Source organism: Musca domestica, unplaced genomic scaffold, assembly GCF_030504385.1.
Source record: "Musca domestica strain aabys unplaced genomic scaffold, Musca_domestica.polishedcontigs.V.1.1 42, whole genome shotgun sequence".
Taxonomy (NCBI): Eukaryota; Metazoa; Arthropoda; class Insecta; order Diptera; family Muscidae; genus Musca; species Musca domestica.
Window position 1 is genome coordinate 3,103,022 of NW_026712329.1, and position 19,512 is coordinate 3,122,533.

The 19,512-nt window shown below is 34.5% G+C and overlaps 1 protein-coding gene across 7 annotated transcripts in view; it reads left to right on the forward strand.

Annotated features, from left to right (window-relative positions):
* LOC101901783 (paired box pox-meso protein) overlaps positions 1–18,750 on the forward strand; it is a 176,043-nt gene extending 157,293 nt beyond the window's left edge. For 6 of the 7 annotated variants that reach the window (XM_059127156.1, XM_059127153.1, XM_059127159.1 and 3 more), the window contains one exon: positions 16,496–18,750. In XM_059127156.1, coding sequence (XP_058983139.1) covers positions 16,496–17,754 — 1,259 coding nt within the window. In that variant the 3' untranslated portion in view covers positions 17,755–18,750. The remainder of the gene's footprint in view (positions 1–16,495) is intronic. The other variant, XM_059127154.1, reaches the window with a different exon arrangement.
* Positions 18,751–19,512: the final 762 nt, after the last annotated feature.

Consider the following 19,512-nt stretch of genomic DNA (forward strand, 5'->3'; position numbering starts at 1 on the left):
GCAACTCTTTAGCTCTTTTGAGTCTATTTTCTTTCTGTTGCAGTGTAAGTTCTTGCACTTTTTGGAATTTCAATGACTTTACCCCGAGCTCATTTTTCAATATATGCCGAATGGAATCTTGCGATATGTTCAGCTCACGAGCCATTTTTCGGCCACTGCGACGCGGGTTTCGATCACGTCGCTTCTTTACTTTTCGAACCATTTCTGCTGATGTTGCTGTTTTCTTCCCCCACTTCCTTGACATCGTGCTACGCTACCAGTTTCACGGAAACGAGCGATGATTCGAGACACAAAATATTTATTCACATTTCAATGCTGGAGTGCTCTAACGATAGCCACTTGTGATTTTCCAGACAAATATAAAGAAATCACGCTATCACGCTTGAATTCCATCACGAATAATTTTTTTTCTGGAAAATTCTCACCAAAATGCTTTTATACGCTCGTAAACTATATGATGAGCTGTCACTGGAATAATTTTTACAGCTGTCGGACGAGTGCCTTAGAAATGACAGCAGTCTGAAGTTGGTTGCAGTTTTTCATGTCTATATATATAATATATAACTATCTGAAGCGATTTTTGCTTCTACGATAATTTAGGTCGGATGTGTTGAAATACATCCTTCTTGGACGAATATTACCGTATGCTGCCCAATAAAATTGAAATCGGACGAAAATATATATGTATGAAACCTATATCAAAATTCTGGCCAATAGGGTTTGCTTTTGGCCCATCAAGTGACAAATTCCCATTTTTAGTTCAAATTGGACTTACCACAGTATGTCAATAAATTTTTTATCGATTCTGAATAGATTATGAAATAATTATTTTAAAATGCATACAAATTATGTTTTTTTTTTTTCCTAAAAATTAATAAAAATCAGAAACAAAACATAGCTGTTTGCAAAAAACACAAATGCAACAACACGCGTCATACTTCCACTTGACTTTAGGGAACAATATAATTTCACAACAATAATAACAACCAAAATGACGGAGGCGGTGATGATTATGAGTTTTAAGTTTTCACTGGAAGTAGTTAAGACTATTTATTTTTATATATTTTTTTTTAATTTTATTATTAGTCTTATTGTTATTGTAAAAAGCACAAACCCATGAATGATGCACTTTTAGTTATGGATTTTTTGCCTTTATTGCTGGTTGGTGTTAAGCAAAACTGTTGGTAAATTTTTCTACATAGGCACCTACACCCCGCTGACCCCATATTCACTGTGGAATATTAAAATATATATTTGTGGTGATGTAGTTATTCGCTGAAAATATTCATAAGTGTAGAATTGTACAAACATACATACTTTTAAATTTAGCCAAATTAAAGTTGAGTTTTTTTTATTTTCAAAGCAACCATTGTTATTATTTAAAATTTTTGCAAAATTCTATGTAATTACACTTGGGTTTTGGTGGATGTTTCAGAGTTTTTTTTTTTTTGTTTTCTTAACCCTTTAGCTACCGATGATTTTGGCAATGGCTGTGAAATAAATATCTACATGGATATTTATAGAAATAAGCATATATATTTTTTTCAATTTAACAGTTTATGATGCAGTTATATGAAAAAATTGCAGGAAATAATAATTAATATCCTGCGAACACAAGGCCCAATATTTAGCAAAAAATAAATAAATAAAACACAGTTACTAATAACTTGGAACTTATTAATACCCAAAAAATCAGGAATATAGCTCGTTGCACATATTTTCTTAAAAATAAGAAAAAACTCGTTCCGAAGTGAGGTACTGGGCTGGATTCCCGTTCTGTGAAGAAAACACAAAGATGAAAAATATTGTCTCTATAAAGTTTTTCATGTCGCAATTCTTTCCTTTATAAAATTTCTCATTTCAATGTTTTATAGAAGAAGAATTTTGAACATGAGGCCTTCCCAAAGGGAAACAGGATCAGGTGTAGGAAGTCCAATGGAGAAAAAGAAATCAGGATTAACTAAATTTATATGGAAAACTGAATTTAGTTTTTATTATTTTTCCTTGATTTTTTGGGGCGAATTAATATTTTTTCGGGACTTTCTCATCTCCCCTATAAAAAACTAATTCGCGACATTTATGTTTACTCCCTTAAACCGTCTATACTAACGACAAGTTTAAGACCAGAGTATTTATTTCCCTTTAATTCCAACATACTTAAGTACTCTATAAAAGCTCCCTTTTCTTCCTGAAAACAGGCTTTAACGATATTAACCGTTTAAGCAGACTCCCTTGAGGTCTTCGGTAAAAAAATTTTTTTTTTGAATACATCTATAAAGAGTCTTTTCCGGTAATCTATAAAGAATTCTTTGTGAGGCCGTCGATTCAAACTTTTGTGAGGTTGTCTGAATAAACTCTCTAGCGGCCCTTCAATGTAAACACCCCAGGGAACTACTATTATTGTTCAGATTGCTTCCAAGACTTCCACTACACACTCTCCATAGGTCTTCTAAAACGATTCCCCACAGCTCCTCTAGAAAGACTGCTCTCAGCTGATCTAGAAAGACTCCCCTTAGCTCGTCTAGAAGAGCTCCCCTCAGCTCCTCTAGAAAGATTCCCCTCAGCTCGTCTAGAAAACCTCCCCTCAGGTCCTCTAGAAAAACTGCTCTTAGCTCCTCTAGAAAGACTCCGCTTAGTTCAGCTCGTCTGGAAAGACTCCCCTTAGCTCGTCTAGAAAGACTCCCCTCAGCTGCTCTAGAAAGACTCCCCTCAGCCCATCTAGAAAACCTCCCCTCATCTCCTCTAGAAAAACTCCTCTTAGCTCCTGTAGAAAGACTCCGCTTAGTTCAGATCGTCTGGAAAGGCTCTCCATCAGCTGGTCTAGAAAGTCCAATGGCGGAAATGAAAACAATTAAATTCCTCAATTTACAAAGAGAACTGAATTCCGTGTTTATTATTTTTCCTTTCCATCAGCTGTTTTGGGAAGACTCCCCTTATCTAGTCTAGAAAGACTCCCCTCAGCTCAACTCCATTCAGCTCTCCTAGCAAGACTTCCTTCAGCTCTTTTGGAAAGACTCAAAACAAATTATCCAGAATGACTCCCTTCAGCTCGTCTAGAAAAACGCCCCTCAGTTTGTCTAGAACTCTCACTTTAGCTATAAAAGACCGATATAAGCTCCCGTCTATAAATAATTTTCCTTCTCCTGTCTAAAACTCTCAGCTCCTGCCTATAATGATCACGAACTTACTTGTTCCCATCTCGAGTCTATAAGTCTTCTACTAGCCTCAGTCTATAAACACTACTCTTAGCTCCCCACTCCCGCTTTCATCTGGAACTGACCAGCTTATATTGACCTATCTTTTAAGATTCGCAAGATTGAATGAATTCCATTTTTTCAATTGTTATTCTACACATCACACCTTATTTTTTTCCAAAGTAAACAGGATAGATCAAAGTTCAAAGTTTTCCTCAATTTTCTGCACCGCACCTTCTCAAAAAAAAAAGAAATTTATAAACTATATATACCACTAGCCTCCATAAATTTCAGCTATGCCAAAGGAAATCGTCATTGGTAGCGAAAATGGTTAATTTTGCTTTAGTATTTGTTTAATTAGTTTTAGTTCGTAGCTTATGGAGAGATAAAGTTCTCTGATTGTATTTACAAACATATGTACAAGCATACATTTTTTTATTATTTAATTATGTAGTTGCCATAATTTCCGGTTTAAAGTTAATTCGTTTTTTTTTCCTTTGCCAACCAAAAATACATTGCAGTGTGATGATGAAGGGTGTTGATCCATCAACAAAAAATAAAAACAAACAAGTGAGGATCATAGCCCCGAAAACACACACACATGCGCACCCATATCTACATATAGAAAATTCGAAAAACTCACCTAATTTTCTTTTTCTTCTCATTTTTTATTTAATTTTTTTGGCTCTACGTTTTAATTTGGTTTTAAACCTCCTTCATACCTCCCCCTACTCCAACGCTGTGAATAAACGAATGATTGAAAACCATATCTGTGCTCGTTGGGTCGGTCTTTCATTCATATTTGTCTGTTTTATGCGAATGTGCGTGCCTGTTTGTGTCTGTGTTTGTGTGTGTGTGTCTATAAAATACAATTACTTTTTGCCATTGAAATGAAAAATAAAACGTATGTAATGTTGTTGCTGTTATTTTTCATCACGTTTTGTTGTTGTTGTTCTTTGTATTTTCTGCAAATTGAAACTACTGAACATCTGTGTACTTACGCCAACAACAACAATAATACCTCTACAAAACTTTAATGATGAACTATACCAACAACACAACTATTTGGCTGTTTTTATTTCAAAACTTTGCGAAAACTCAAAATCAAATGCACACACATACACACACGCGCGCTCTCTAACGCTTGCATTAACAACATATTATGGCAAATCGACTTTACTACTCTGGACTCTACATCCATCCGTCCATCCATACCTCTGCATACCATGTGCAACGTGCGCCGTTTATTGTTGTCTGACTCCGATCTGACTTCGATTGTATTTTTGGTACGTATTGTTATTGTTCTTGCTCTTTCTCTCTCACTCTCTCAACTTGTTGTTGCTGTTTTGTTATTGATTCCTATTACAAAACATCAACATCAATTTTGGTGTCGATATTTCATTCATTTCTTTATTGTATTTCGTATATTTTTTTGTTTGTTTTGTTTAATTTTTACTTTGGCAACATTTTGTTGAACTTCTTTTTTTTCTGACTCTCTGTACGATAGGGAAAACAAAAGGTACGCCCGAAACAAAAATGTGTGTTGAAATTAAATTGTAATGTTTTTTTTTTTTTCTTTTTTCAATGATTATTAAATTGTGAAGGCAAAAAGAAAAAGGTATAGATCAGTTCATAAAATTAAGTGTGGTTTGAAAATGAAACAAAAACTGACGGTGTAATATATTATTATTTTAATAGAATTTTCGGGGAATCAAAATTGTTCAGAAAGTATTTGTTATATGCAGATTAACAATTAAAATAAAATGTTAAATGCCATCAAGTGTGCAAGTTCAACATTTAAGGTTCCACGCTTTATTTCAAATTAAAAAATAAAATAAATTAAAGAATAGTACATAAGGTGGTGTCAAATGTAAGATTTGAACATTTATGCAGTACATATTCCTTACCTTAGAAAAAACTACAAAAAGTAACTAATGCTTGTTAGGATTTATGTGGCGCCCAATGTGGGGACAGAAAAGTCTAGATTTAATTACCTCCACTAGAGGATTTACGAAGTTAATTGACATCTTACAGAGTAATCACATATCTTAAATGTCAAGCTTTAATTAAAATAATGTGGGGTAAAAAATTTATAAAGTACATATTCAATGTCGTGACAAAAATTTTAAATTATTAGATATAAGGGGTATACGTACCTTAACGTGGACCCCGAAACATCTAAATTTCTTTTCCTCTGCCGGAGGGTATATGAAGTTAAAAAGATGGCGCCCAATGTGAGTTTTTTAACATTTATAAAGTACATATTCAACACCAATATGGAAAAACAACATTTAAGGTTCTGAACCTTAATTTAAATAAAAAGAAAATGTTAAACAATAAATTCAAAGGTGGCCTCCAATGTGAATCTTAAATAATTATAAAGTACATATTAAGCATCTTGAAAAACATTTTAAAACAAAAACTAATTAATGCCTGTTAGGGTGTATTTTACATCCAATGTGGTGTAACATATACCTTCTGCCCACTAAGGGGTTCAATTGACATCGAACAGGTTAATCAAACATCTTTAATTTCAATAAAAGTAAAATATTAAACAATGCATCAACATGTGGCGCCCAATATGGGGCCTAACTATTCATAGAGTGAATATCCAAAGTGAATGGATATTAAAGTCCACATGAACTTAATGTGGGCACATGAAAAATCTACATTTGTTGCCCTCTACTCGAGAGCTTACGAAATTTAAAGAAATTACATCCAATGTGGTTTATGATTTTTTTTTGCATAAGTTTGCAAAAAAAAAAACAATAGAGAATGGAATTTTTAAATGTGTATGTTAAATGAGTTTGTGTGGCGCCCAATGTGAAGGCAAATATAATTTATGATTATTAAGGTATATTCGAATTACATATGGATATTTTTTTGCGAACTATAGTTCTGTACTTACGAAAAGATGTAGGGTTTAAATGTCTATACACATTCTACATCTTGTAATCAAGACATCAAATTTTTGTCCAAAAAGTGCATAATATTTTTGCATAAAAATAGTCAAGTGTTAAACATACAAGTTCCTCCAAGACAATGTAACCTTCGATTAAGGTGACTGGCTTAAGTCATCGTCTGACTTCTTCGTAGAGGTTAATTTCTTAGGTTGACTCAGTTCGATGTTGGCCTTAAATGGGAATTACATTTTTTATTTAATTTCAGAAAAAAAAAATAAAAGCTACATTTCATCAACATATTCATATGAATTGGGACATTGTGGAGATATAATGAAACAGGAATTTCATATAAATCAAACCAGCTTATAAAAAAAACGTTAATAATTCAATAGGGCTTTTTTTAACATCAACAGTCTAATGCCTTACTATGAACACTATTGATGAAATTGATTTACTCGCAAGAGTAATATATAGAGTAACATGAAATCAGGAATTCTTCTTAAATAACTTCAATAAATATCATTTAGGTAGCCAAACATTTAATTTTCCCAAAAATTAAGAATAAATAATACGTTGGGCGCCATATTTTTGGAAATTTTAAAATTAAGTCCAAATAGAACAAAATATGGAATTTTTATTTGAAATAAAAAAGAACAGTCACCATTGATCAATATATTCAGCTACACTTTAATACAGCGAAGCCCTGAGGAGGATCTCATACAAACCAGACAGACCTGCTTAAAATTAAATTTATAAAAATACACAAACTAGAAAAACTTATTTCACTTTAATAACCAACAATTTAATGCCTAATTGACGAATACAAACACATTTTGGGAAATCTCAATATCTTGTAAAGCAAATGAGACTAGATGTCCTTCTCTCCCTCTTCGCAAAGAACACCAAACCAAATATGTAAACAAACCTTTTATCTCCACCCCATACTCCTCCCCCCGTTTGTCCTTGAGCAAGCAGCAATATCATTAAGCGTAACATAATTATACGCTTAGCAAACCAAACCAAAAAAAGGAAAGGGTTGTTTGCACGGTTCTCTCGCTATGGATTTTGCTCGAGTGTAATGGGAGAAATGAAACAACTTCATTATCGATATTCCCGCTTCGTTGTAGTCATCATCAGCATCATCCCGTGCAATAACTAAACACTTCAATTTAGAATAACGACCTTTATTTTCAGATTTTCATTCATAAGACCGTCGAGCTAGAGATGACGAAGAATAGGAAAAATGTTTAAAAACACGTTCATTATTATGATGATGATAATGTTTTTGGTGTTGTTGTTGTTCCTGTTACTTATTTTATGACTAGCAACAACAAAAGAATAAAATATCAATGGAAAAAAAGTTGTTGTAAAATTTATTACATCGCTTTGGATGCTGCTCTGGGATGCTTTGGACGGGGTCTGACAGGCAACCCTGTTACATTATTTCGCCTTTGTTACGCTTTGCTTTTCGAAAGGGACACAAAGGACGGACAAACACACAGACAGACGACAGTTGGACATACATATCGGGATTGGCATAAAATAGTGTTGGTTCGCACGTTCTATAGTGCTCTAATGGTACTTCAATCTTTTTTCCTTTCATTTTGTTATCGCCTTGTGTTTGGTGAACATGAGACTGGCTGGCTGGCTGGCTTTGGTCGCATAAAATCTGAGAATGTGTTAAAGGCAATTTATTAGATTCGAACGGGTCGAAGAACAACACTCATCGTTTGTGATCAAGGGGCCGTGTTCACCGCCACCCCTTAAAAACTAACTGAATCTAACGCAAAACATATGCAAGTCAGCAACGGGAAAAAGATGCTGTGAGAGCGCCGGAGAGGGTAGGGAAAAGAGCGTAATTTTTCATTGAGAAATTAAATTTAGTTTACAAAAACAAAAACGCCACTACCACTTGTAACATTTTTTACAATGCAAAGCAAAAGGACATAAGTGTGAAAGAGAGGCAGGGACATGGAAGGAAGAAGGAAAATGGTAATTTGGTTGGTTAAAAAAGGTATGCAGTAGCAGAGTTATTAGCAGCTCTGCTACTGCGAAGCCAACACAATGATGTTTTTGTTTTTTTTTTTTTTTTGTATAATAATGAGATGTTAACATGGCCGTCATCTTGGTCTTTGTTGTTGCTGTTGTTCTTGTTGCTTGTACCTCTGAGATAAACATTCCCTTTCCACAGCACTTGGAAACTGTTGTTTTTCCACCCTCTTTTTGACAACAAACAAAAGTGCGTATCCTTTGTGAGTGTGTTTGTGTCAGTTTATTTTTTGATTTGGATGCGTGCAAAAGAATTCCTCTGGAAAATTCAAATACACACAGCATTTACGCACCGAGAGCCAAACGACACACAAGGTTCCATACCCAGAGCTGGGGTTGTTCTTGTTCTTCTTGTTCTCCTTCTGCACCGGGACCATGCGACGTCGGCGTTGGCGGCAACGTGTTCGTGTGCGTGTGTGTTTCGTTTCATTTCATTTTTTGTCGTTCAATACACAGTCCTTTTCCACGTTCAGCTTCAATATCATCAGCAACAATAATTATTGATTTGTTCTCTAGTTTAACGCCACAACAATAACAACAAAGTCTAACGCGGAAAAAATACGACAAAGACCGGAAAAACGAAGACGTTATGCCTCAGCTGTAAAAAGTACCGAATTCAAAGAATTTTCTTAAAGCATATTTCACGTTTCGTTCATTGAAGTGTAACCAAAAGAATTTATTTTGAAATATTTTTATTTTTATTAAAATTGCAACAAAATTGTGATATCAAAAAAAGAAAAAAATAGAGAATACATACAAAAAGCAATGCCAAATAAATATCATGACCAAAAGAGGTAACCCCACTTTTATTGGAAATCAAAAATAAATAAATATTTTTCTATAAAATATAAAAATTAAAGCAACATATATATTAGAATATAATTGAAACTCAGTGCAAGCAAAAAAAATCTTCCAAAAATATTGTATTACAAAACGTATGGCCTGTAATATTTTTCTCAGTGTAGCTTACAAAGCATATCAATGATTAAAGGTAATTTGATAAAAAAAAAACAAACGAACTACAAAGTGACTCTGAAATTTATTTTTAAATAGTTAAGTTTAAACAAAGTAAAGATTCGTTAAAGAAGTTTGTTATGGAATTTTAAAAAGTGCGAACCGTACTCCAAAAAGCAAATAGAAATTTAACAAAACATAACTGTTCTGAAAAGTTCGTAGAAAAACTTCGAATTTCCAGAAAATATCACAACTCAAATTCAGAAATTTAGTGTAAATACGAAATTTTTTAGGCTGTTGTAATATAGAAGGGTTTCATTATAAAAAAAAATTGACTAGGAAAGACTTTCATGGAAAACTTGTTATTTGCAGTGAAATTTTAGAAACCTATGGGAATTTTTTAATTATCATTTGAAAATTTGTTGTTTAACAGATTGTCACATCCTCAAAGCTTTCAGTGGAAATAAGTTTTGTCGTGAAGAACTGTTTGCAAAAACAAGATCATTCTTTTTTTTTTGTGTCATTCAATTATATTCTTTTTTAATGGAAACCATGTTGTCCGTAAAATTTGCTATAGAACAGCAGTATTATAAAAGTTTCCTTTGACGCATTTGGAAACCTGTTATTCAGAATGTTTTCAAGGAAAATAAACCAGTTATACACTTGTTTAAGAGTGGCGCCCGATGTGGAGTTGAAATTTTTAAAATAACGTAAAAGAAACAATTTTTGATTGATTTAGAAATAATTTGAAGTTTGGCTCACAGTGTAGACTTCAATTTAAACATCAAATATATAAAGCAGTCAATTAACAAATGTTTCTGTTCGCTTTTAATAAGAACTCATATTGGGCGCCATATTCATGTGGTTCTTTTTCAGTTTTTTTTATTAACAACCTTTTTTTAGATAAGGTAACATAAATTGAAAATGGATGCACATAACAGGATCTAAAAATATACAGTCTTTTCAATTAACAAAAATATATAAATTTATTATTTTGGAATGGCGCCCAACGTGACCAATTAAATAACTAATTTTAATATAATAGCTTTATTTTTTATTTAAAATAAAATAAAAAATATGTGCTGAGCACCACACCTATTGAATAAATCAACTCAAAGTGTTGCAAAAAGCAAAAACTGCATTTTGGGATCATTTTGTATTAAAAAGGACATGTTAATTGTCGGCTCATACTGAATAGAAGACTATCTCACAAAGACTTGAAAATTCTGATATATCGCTTATGTTTCCGCAAAAACATAAAATTTAAGCCTACCAATTTGGATATGTTATTGCCCCATGGTGAAGGCTTTAAAAACTTTGGCAAGGTCACAAAATCGCACTAAGATTTTTAAAAAATTCGCTTTGGGCGCCAAACAAAACTTTTATCAAATTGGCGTTTACATTGGGCGCCATATCCCGCATGGTGAAGGTTATAAAATTGTCAGGTCAAACTCGATGTAATTTTTACAAAACTACGTTGGAAGCCAAACTCACAATTAAACTCTTGCCAAATGGGCTTTTACGTTGGGCGCCACAATTTTAAACTTTTATTATTGCCAAATAAGACTATATAATTTGGTAATTTTCGCAATAAACGGTTGTTAACAACATTTGCAAATGAGTTTAATGACTCACAACATACATCAAAATACATGAGAACACCCAATTTTATGTTTTTTTATTTATAAACATAATTATTTCAAAACTATGAAAATTGATTGCTAACATTTTATTGAGCTAAGATTTTTTCATTTTTTTGTGTTCGGGGTTATATGCAAATATATCGTATAAATATAAAGATTCACAAGAAAATCTCTTATTAAAATAAAATATCAATAAAAGTGTTCACTATAAATTTCTGGCGATAAAATTGAGAAATAACAATTCATAATTACCCATTTTAGTAAAAAGTTCAATGATCTTTCTCTCTTCCAAAAATATATTGTAATGCTTGTACTGGGGCGAAAAATTTATTTCATTAAAAAGATTTATTATAAATATTGCAGAATTCTTCATAAACTCCTCAAAGCCCATCTCGCCTTTTCAAGAACCCTTTGAAAAACATTTGATCACAGACTGAAAACCGCGACTAATTGAAAAAATACATAATAAAACTCTCAACATTGGCTTCTGGAATTTCGTTCCTGACCGGAAGATAGACCAACCAAATGAAATAAATTGTCTTAACCTTCTTCTTCCTTCACCTCAAATACCAGCGACGGCATTGCTAAAAAGGTAAAACAGCTGGATGAATGAGCGAATAATTGTGTTGATACACTTTCGATTGGCATTTAACCGCAAAAATCATATACAACAAAAATACACAAACAACAGCAAAAAACAATTTGCAATGGGAAATAAACATAAAACCTACAGCAAAGGAATCGAACATTATTTCTTCCGCCTTAATCAATTAGGTTATGTTGAAGGACCGCAAAAAACAGAAAACAACGCAGCAGAAAAGCCAGTCATAAAAATGTCATCACAAAAATAAAATACAAAAGTAAAGGAAAGACCATGAAAAGAAAAAAAACTGAAAACCAAGAATGATCATCTTTAAGTCAGGCACTCAGTCAGTCATCAAAAGCGGAAATTCGATAGTGGAAGTACCAATTTAGATGTAATTGGTTATGATATTCGCATGGTAGTTGTTATTGCCTGTATACGCTTCACTATGACATTTAACAAACCCGATAAACGTCAAATGTCATGTTCACACACAATGACAAATGCCGACGGCACAGCTAGCTCAGGTTACTAAGTACGTATGTAGATACATTTGTATGTATGTATATATCTGCTTGAGAGTCTTATGGCAGTGCCTTTTGATGTTCCCCTGTGGGTTTTTTGTACTCAGAGTTCTTTGGGTGAGTTGGACTCGCAGAGACATCTCCGTATGAATGGGATGTTTAAGCTCAGTTTGTCATTGGTTTGTGTGCAGTTCGAAGCCGAAAGGTTGCACTATCACTGCAACAAATCAATGTGGGTTGTGGTTGCCATGCAAAAGAGTTAAACCAAAATCATTTGGTATTGCTGATAAAATGAAAGGAAGTATGAGTTGCAATTTTGCTAGACATTCAAATGAGGGACATATTTGAGGCGAGATAGAAATGCAGGATTAAGGATTCATTGTAAGAATTAACAAGGATTTTAAACAATTTATTTTATTTTACCGCTATCAAACCTGATGATTGGTGGCTACAAAATTTCTTGCTGTCAGAATCCCAGTGAATATTTCTAATTATATTCATATCCAGGTATCAAATGACAGTTTAACGATTTCAAGCAGAAAAAGATTCTGCATCTGATTTTTGGGAACGAAATCAAAAATATACTATTTTTAATTTGATCCTTCCATTTTTTGTAGATTTTAACTAGCTAACCAATGGTGAAAACCAACAGGTGAAAACCAACAGGGTAAAAAAACGTTCTTTCTTTTTGCCAACGTGGCAACCAGCTATCTCATTTTTACTCTCGACAAAAAAACGACTTTTCAATTCTTTTTAAATTAGCTATAAATTCATGTGTGATTTTTCCTTGCTAAAACAAAAGACAATTTAGGTGGGGTTTTTTGTTGGCATAGTAAAAACTCAAAACAAAAACTATGTAATCGCACAGATTTGCTCACTCGGGACTCGAGCTTGCTAGCGAGTAAGATTATTCGAAGAGTGGGAGTTTTTTATGGACTCCACTCTTCACTCATTTGTTTGGCGTGGGAGAACTCCCGAGCCACTCATATTTCAAAAGTTATAACGGGAGCAGAATCGCTCAAAATAGAGTAAGTTTTTTTCTAAGAGTGTAAATATGTGGAACAGATAGTTTTATTTATGTATTTTTCTAATATATGTGCGCGTTTGTGTTTAACAGCAAACAGGTAGACTCTATTTTGAACGAATTTTGCTCCCACTCAAAATGGAGGAAAATATGCATACTCAAATTTTGCTCCAAGGAGCGCACTCGCTCGAATTCGGGTGAGTTTCATTCTTTGTACAAATTCTAGAGAGTTTTCCGGAGGTCTGATTTTGGCTCGCATGAAAAAGAAAAAAATCCAAAATTTGTGATATAAAATTTGATGGATTACAAATGGTGTGTTCCAGAAGCAGCACGAATCTGCTAGTTTCGCACTTTTCTCAGATATCATAGGGAAAATCGGTTATCGTCGAAAAACGTGTATTTTTGCAGTTTGGAGCAGACCAAAAGAGACTAGCAAAAGGCGACCTCAGGAACTATTGATTAAAATGTCTAAAATGGGAGTTGCCTTTTGTCTGTGACCGGTTTATTCCCACTCGAGCCTAAAAATATGCAACGATTAACGTGTATTTAGTTTTGATTTTCTTTTCTTATAAAAAATCGATATTTTTATCTGTTCCCAAAAATAACCGTCAAATCAGAAATCAACTTTGGATTGAAAATCGAAATCGATTTGGAGTTCATCCAAAAGTCGGGGCCAAATGTTGAAAGTTTTTAAATTTGACTTTCTTTGACTACATTTCCCTATAATCAATCAAAAGTCGAACAACATGCAAAAAAAAATAAATGTTCTTTGTTATCGAAAATTCAGGAATGACACAAATTGTTTGTAAATAATATATAATAGGTTTCGATAATTACCGATAAATTGGAAAATGATCGCCTATTAGTGACTTTACAGAATTTGGGTATAAATAATCAGAAATAACAAATTTCGATAATCATCGATATATTTAAAAGTAATGATCGAATCGAAATCTGTCATTTTGATAAACATTAAAATTATCGATTTTCAGCAATTTTCTGTTATTTTTGATAAACTTCATATTTCAACCTCCAAAATAGTAATGTAAATACTTGTTTGCATAAAAGAAAAATATTCGATGAAATTGAAAGTTATATTTGTTCACAAATTAGGCTTTTAAAAAGTACTGTACAGTCGAACAAAAATTCGATAATTTTGTCAATTATCAAAAGCAAAACACAATTTCAATTAGAATAATTAAGTATATATGTATATAATTATTTAAAATTCCTTTGCATAAATCGAACAAAATATCGATAATAAAGCTTTTAAATATCGATAACATTTGATAAATTTTAAAATTATCGATTTTGTTTGCAGTTTTTTACATTACTTTAATTAACCTTAACCATGGCCGTTCATAAAAAACAACAACAAAATTCAATTTCGATTTATTTTCGATAAATTTGATCCATTTTTTAGAATTTTAAATAAATATGAAAATTTTTTGAAATTTGACAATAATTAAGTATATATGTACATAAGTATTAAAATTCCTTTGCATAAATAAAAAAATATCGATAATATAGCTTTTAAATATCGATAACATTTGATGAAATTCAAAATTATCGATTTTTTGCAGTTCTCTACAATTTTTTGATTAACCTTAACCATGGTCGTTCATAAATAAAACAACAACAACAAAATACGATTTCGATAAATTTGATGAATTTTTTAGAATTTTCGATAAACATCTTCTTTATACATTACCATACAGAAACTATTTCAGTAATTATTGGAATTATAGTATTACCCAAGTTTACAACTCCATGGCGGACATAACCCCTTATTTTTCTATTGATTGCCAGCCGGCATTAGTTGGTGCAACCAATGTGTGGTGTTTAATTGTAAAAGAAAACCTCTTTCAGTGCCTCCAAATGGTGTTAACACTTGTTGGTTGTTTGTTAGGCTAGGTAATTATATTCGGATCATATTACCCCCACACACACATGCACTCACTCACTCAATCACACAAATCTGGCCACAATACCCAGCAGTGGCTGGATGGCTGACAGCCCGGATGGCTGGTTGGTTATACTATCAGCAATAACCACCAGCCTCCGCCCGTTGGCTCACTCTCTCGTTCTTTCGTTCATTCATTCAATGCTGTCCATAAGCTATTATTTATGCGGCTAGAAAAGCTATTGGGCATTTGAAATCGTACTGTATTGGATTTCTGGTGAACGGAACAAGTGAATGAGTGACAACTCTCCCTATGCCACAATTTACACTTGATAAACATGTAATCGAGTAAATCACGTTTCATTCATAAAACAAAAATGGAAAAAAAGAAGGAACGCAACAAAAAAAGAAATTGACTGCATGGAAAAAGAGATTATTTCAAATGGTCTTTGTGGCTTACATTTGCAGCAAGCAAGTGTGGCTAATGGGGAAATAAAAAAGTAAAGATTTTCAAAACAACAAAGAAAAAACAAAATCATATATTTTTTAATGCCCTATTTAACCGAGAACAATGAACATGAAATTTCCTGGTACTCCGTTTTTTTGAGTTTGTGTTTTGAAATTTTCCCCCTTCACATTTTGCTGTGATGACCATTTAAAAGTTTGCAAATTGGCAACATATGGCCAACCGTTGATGTTGTTGTTGTAATGCAAAGATGTGGTGCTCAGTAGCTTACTGGCTTGCGAAGGGAGCCTCTTCAATCAATGTCACATCACGTTGACACATCAAGTGTTTAGATTTTAATCGAAATGTCTAAACTAAGGGCAATTTCTTTCAATCACTTTCACTGTGTATCTCACAATGATTAACGATCTCTATCTGTTTTTCCTTTCAGGAGGGGGGCTTCCTTTGGGAAATCCTTGAAAAACAAAAAAAAAACAAAATAAGAGATAAAGGTTCAAATAAATTGTAATGGTTAAAAATTAATCATCAGTGTCGAAGTTTGAAAATTGTCAATTAATTTTCGTTGATGGAATAATTTTGGGAAAATAAGCAGTTGAATTATAATTTTCGACCTATTGAAGTACAAATTTTTGAGCTACACAAAAAATAGCAAGAAATCAAAATTCCAACAATTTTGATTTCATCGAAATTAGGTCATTTCATGTTCATTCATAAACCATGAATATTCTATTTTCCGCATTCGGGCTAGCTTTCATTCAACACACATTCAATTTTTCCAGCGAGAACAAGAAAAACAACGACAACGTAGCAGCAAAAAAAACTGCAAGCAAACCGAAAACATTAACAATATCCGCAATTCTCGGAACTAGAAACAATGGTTTTGGGCTGCGGTGGCATCAAGTCTACAGATGCTCCATTCTGTGCGGTTTTACTCATGCCGATGCTTTGCAGTCAATAAATTCCAACAAATACTGTTGTTGCCGTTCTTGTTGTTTTGGTTCTGTTCAATGAACTAATTGCAAAAAACAACTGCATATTCAGAGCGTACCACAGAAAACATACGGACATACACCACTTAGGCCATAGATTTTCCAGGAAAACATTCCATTTTGAATAATTTCCTTCTTTGTTTTGTTTTCTTCAGTTCTTTTTCTTTATTTTCATTTTATTTTCTCTCTATTTTTTCATTAGCTTTTCCATGGAAAAAAGATATTAATCATATTTTTCTCTTCATCTCTCTCCCCCCCTTTAGAAAATCAATGCCCTCAATATGGTGAAGTCAACCAATTGGGCGGTGTCTTTGTCAATGGACGACCCCTGCCGAATGCCACACGCATGCGCATTGTGGAGCTGGCCCGCCTAGGCATACGACCCTGTGATATTAGCCGCCAGCTGAGAGTCAGCCATGGTTGTGTTTCGAAAATCCTGGCCAGATACCATGAGACGGGCTCCATACTGCCGGGTGCAATTGGTGGCTCTAAGCCGCGTGTTACCACACCCAAGGTTGTCAATCACATACGCGAGTTGAAACAACGTGATCCTGGCATTTTCGCCTGGGAGATCAGAGATCGTTTGCTGAGCGAGGGTATCTGCGACAAGACAAATGTGCCCAGTGTTAGTTCAATATCGCGCATACTACGCAACAAATTGAATCCAATCAGTCATCATCCGCCGACACCGGCCCCCGTGGCCACACCAGCACCGCCACCCAGTACATCGCCTCAGCACACCCATAGCCAGCAGCAGCAGCAACAACAGCAGCAACAGCAACAACAACAGCAGCAGCAACATGCTCACTCATTGGCCGCTGCCCAGGCTCAAGCTCAGGCCCATGCTGCCCACAGCGCCCATGCCCACACACCCACCCATGGCTCACACAATCATCACGGACACGGCCACATGCACCACACACCGCCCCACTCGGTGGTGACATCAGTAGCAGCCTCAGTCACAGCCCATCCCCATGCTCATCAGGCACATCAGGCGGCCGCAGCGGCAGCCTCAGTTGCTGCCCATGCCCACCATCCCCATTTGTATTACCAGCCCTACAATGCGTACAGCATGAAATCGACAGTATCATGCGGCACGCCCTCTCCGCCCCAGACAGGCTCACCCCATCAGGTCCATTCGGCGGCAGCAGCAGCTGCCGTGGCCCATGGCTGGCCATCACCGCACACCGTTACCGATATCTTGGCCCATCATCAGGCGGTAGCCCTACGTGCCAGCTGTCAGGTCGGAAATCCGGTAAATAGTGGTCTCACCGCCAGTCTGCCCATGACACCATCGCCGGTAGGTGGCTCAGCGGTAAGTGGACATCAACAGCTCTTGGATTGTGAGAGTGCTTCGAATACCACCAGCGCTTTGGCTCAACATCAGGTGGCTGCCACCCAGGTGGCAGTGGCTGCGGCCGCCGCCTCGCAACAGCCCTATGCCAATTACTATATGTACTTCCAGAATGGTGGCATGCATCATCCCGGTGGCATGATGACAACTGGTACCACAAGTTTATGAGAATTATGAAAAAAGATTTTGGCAAAACAATTATTGGATTTGCTTGTAAATGATACTCCTTCAGCAACAGCAGCAGCAGCAGTAGCAGCAACAACCACAACTTGAAACATAGAAACAACACGAGATTATAAACGGAATAAGATGCAACTTTCAACAAAACAGAAGAGCGCCCAGGAAAAGAAGAGAAGAGCTAAGGTGAGCAGGAGAGAAGAAGGCCGTTGAATAAATTGCAGAATCCAGTGGTCCATATCAAAGAAAACGAAACCAAAATTTTGCTCAATTCATACTCCAACCATCTTCCCCCAGTCACAACTACCAAAATCATCGATCCTTTTATTCCTTTGGCCTCCCTCTGTAATGGAAAGAGATTCCCTAACTCCAAAATTGTATACTCTCCTCCCACCACCACAGAACCATAACCAGAGAAAAATCGTTGAGCATCGATTCGATTGATCTTTTCTTGTCAAACAGAAACAGAAACGGAAACAGCAGCAACAAACTCAAATATACACACTCACACACCCACACACAGATTTGTCTAGATTTTTACGTTAAGCAATAAACGATCGCATATTTATTTTATACGATACCAATTTAAACTTTAAGTATTTTCAGATATTAGTCATTATTTTTATATACATATGTATGTAGCATATATATAAATATAGCAAGTATACTGATATATATACCACATAAGTGAAAAAAAGCAGAAGAATTCGTTGGATTCAAGTTTGGGTGGGGGAGTGAAACAACAGGATCCTCCTTTCCGCTCAACTTGAATCGAGTGAAGTAAACAAAGAAACAAACGATAGATTCCAGTTTGCGACAGGCTAGCTGGAGTCATCGTCGAAATGATAACGGTTGGATGAATGAATCGATGATGAATGATCTTTGTATGTGTATAATGATGATCAATGTAAAATTTAAACTCAAAACAAACAAAAACAAAAAATATACGAATAAAAATTAAACAAATTTGAATGACAAACAAAAAAAGGAAAACAATTCACAAAACAAAAACCAAGTAATGAAAAAGAAAACCACAAAACCGTAAACAACAAGTTTATTATAATTATTATTTAAAAAACAAAACGTAAGAAAATAAAACACAAAAAAAGAAGAATTACAAAACAAACCGAACAAAGCAAACAACAAACATGAAATATAAATTGAAATTATCTGTAAGAGAACAAGAATTTAGTGTAAAATATTTAAAACAAAAAAAAAAACTTATTTTATTTGGTTGTAGATTTTTGTTGTATTCTAAATAAAGATCATTTTTAATAATACAAAAAAAAACAAATACTCACAAAATTGCATTATTGTTTTGTCCAGTAAGAAAAAAGGTAAGTTTCGATCGGAAGCCGGCTGAATTTCAAAGAAATCAAACTAGTAAAAAGCAGTAAGTTCGGCCGGCCTCCACCATTTGAGCGAATTTGGAAAATTTCAACAAAAAAACACACACACACACATCCGCCGTTACATTGGGGTATAGCCGTTATATTAGAGTCCATACGAAGATGTGGACCTGCATAATCAACTTTTGTCATAAGCTATTACAACATTCAAATACATCAGGGGAATACAGGGTATTTAGCTAAAATCATCAAAATACCGAATATAGGGAGGTACTGATATATGGGGCCTATACGAATGCGTGGACCTGCGTAGACAATTTTCTGTCGTAGAATGTAGTTCCCATTACGAAATCTAAACACGAAATTTGAAACAACTCCGTTCAATAATGTCGCTAAAATC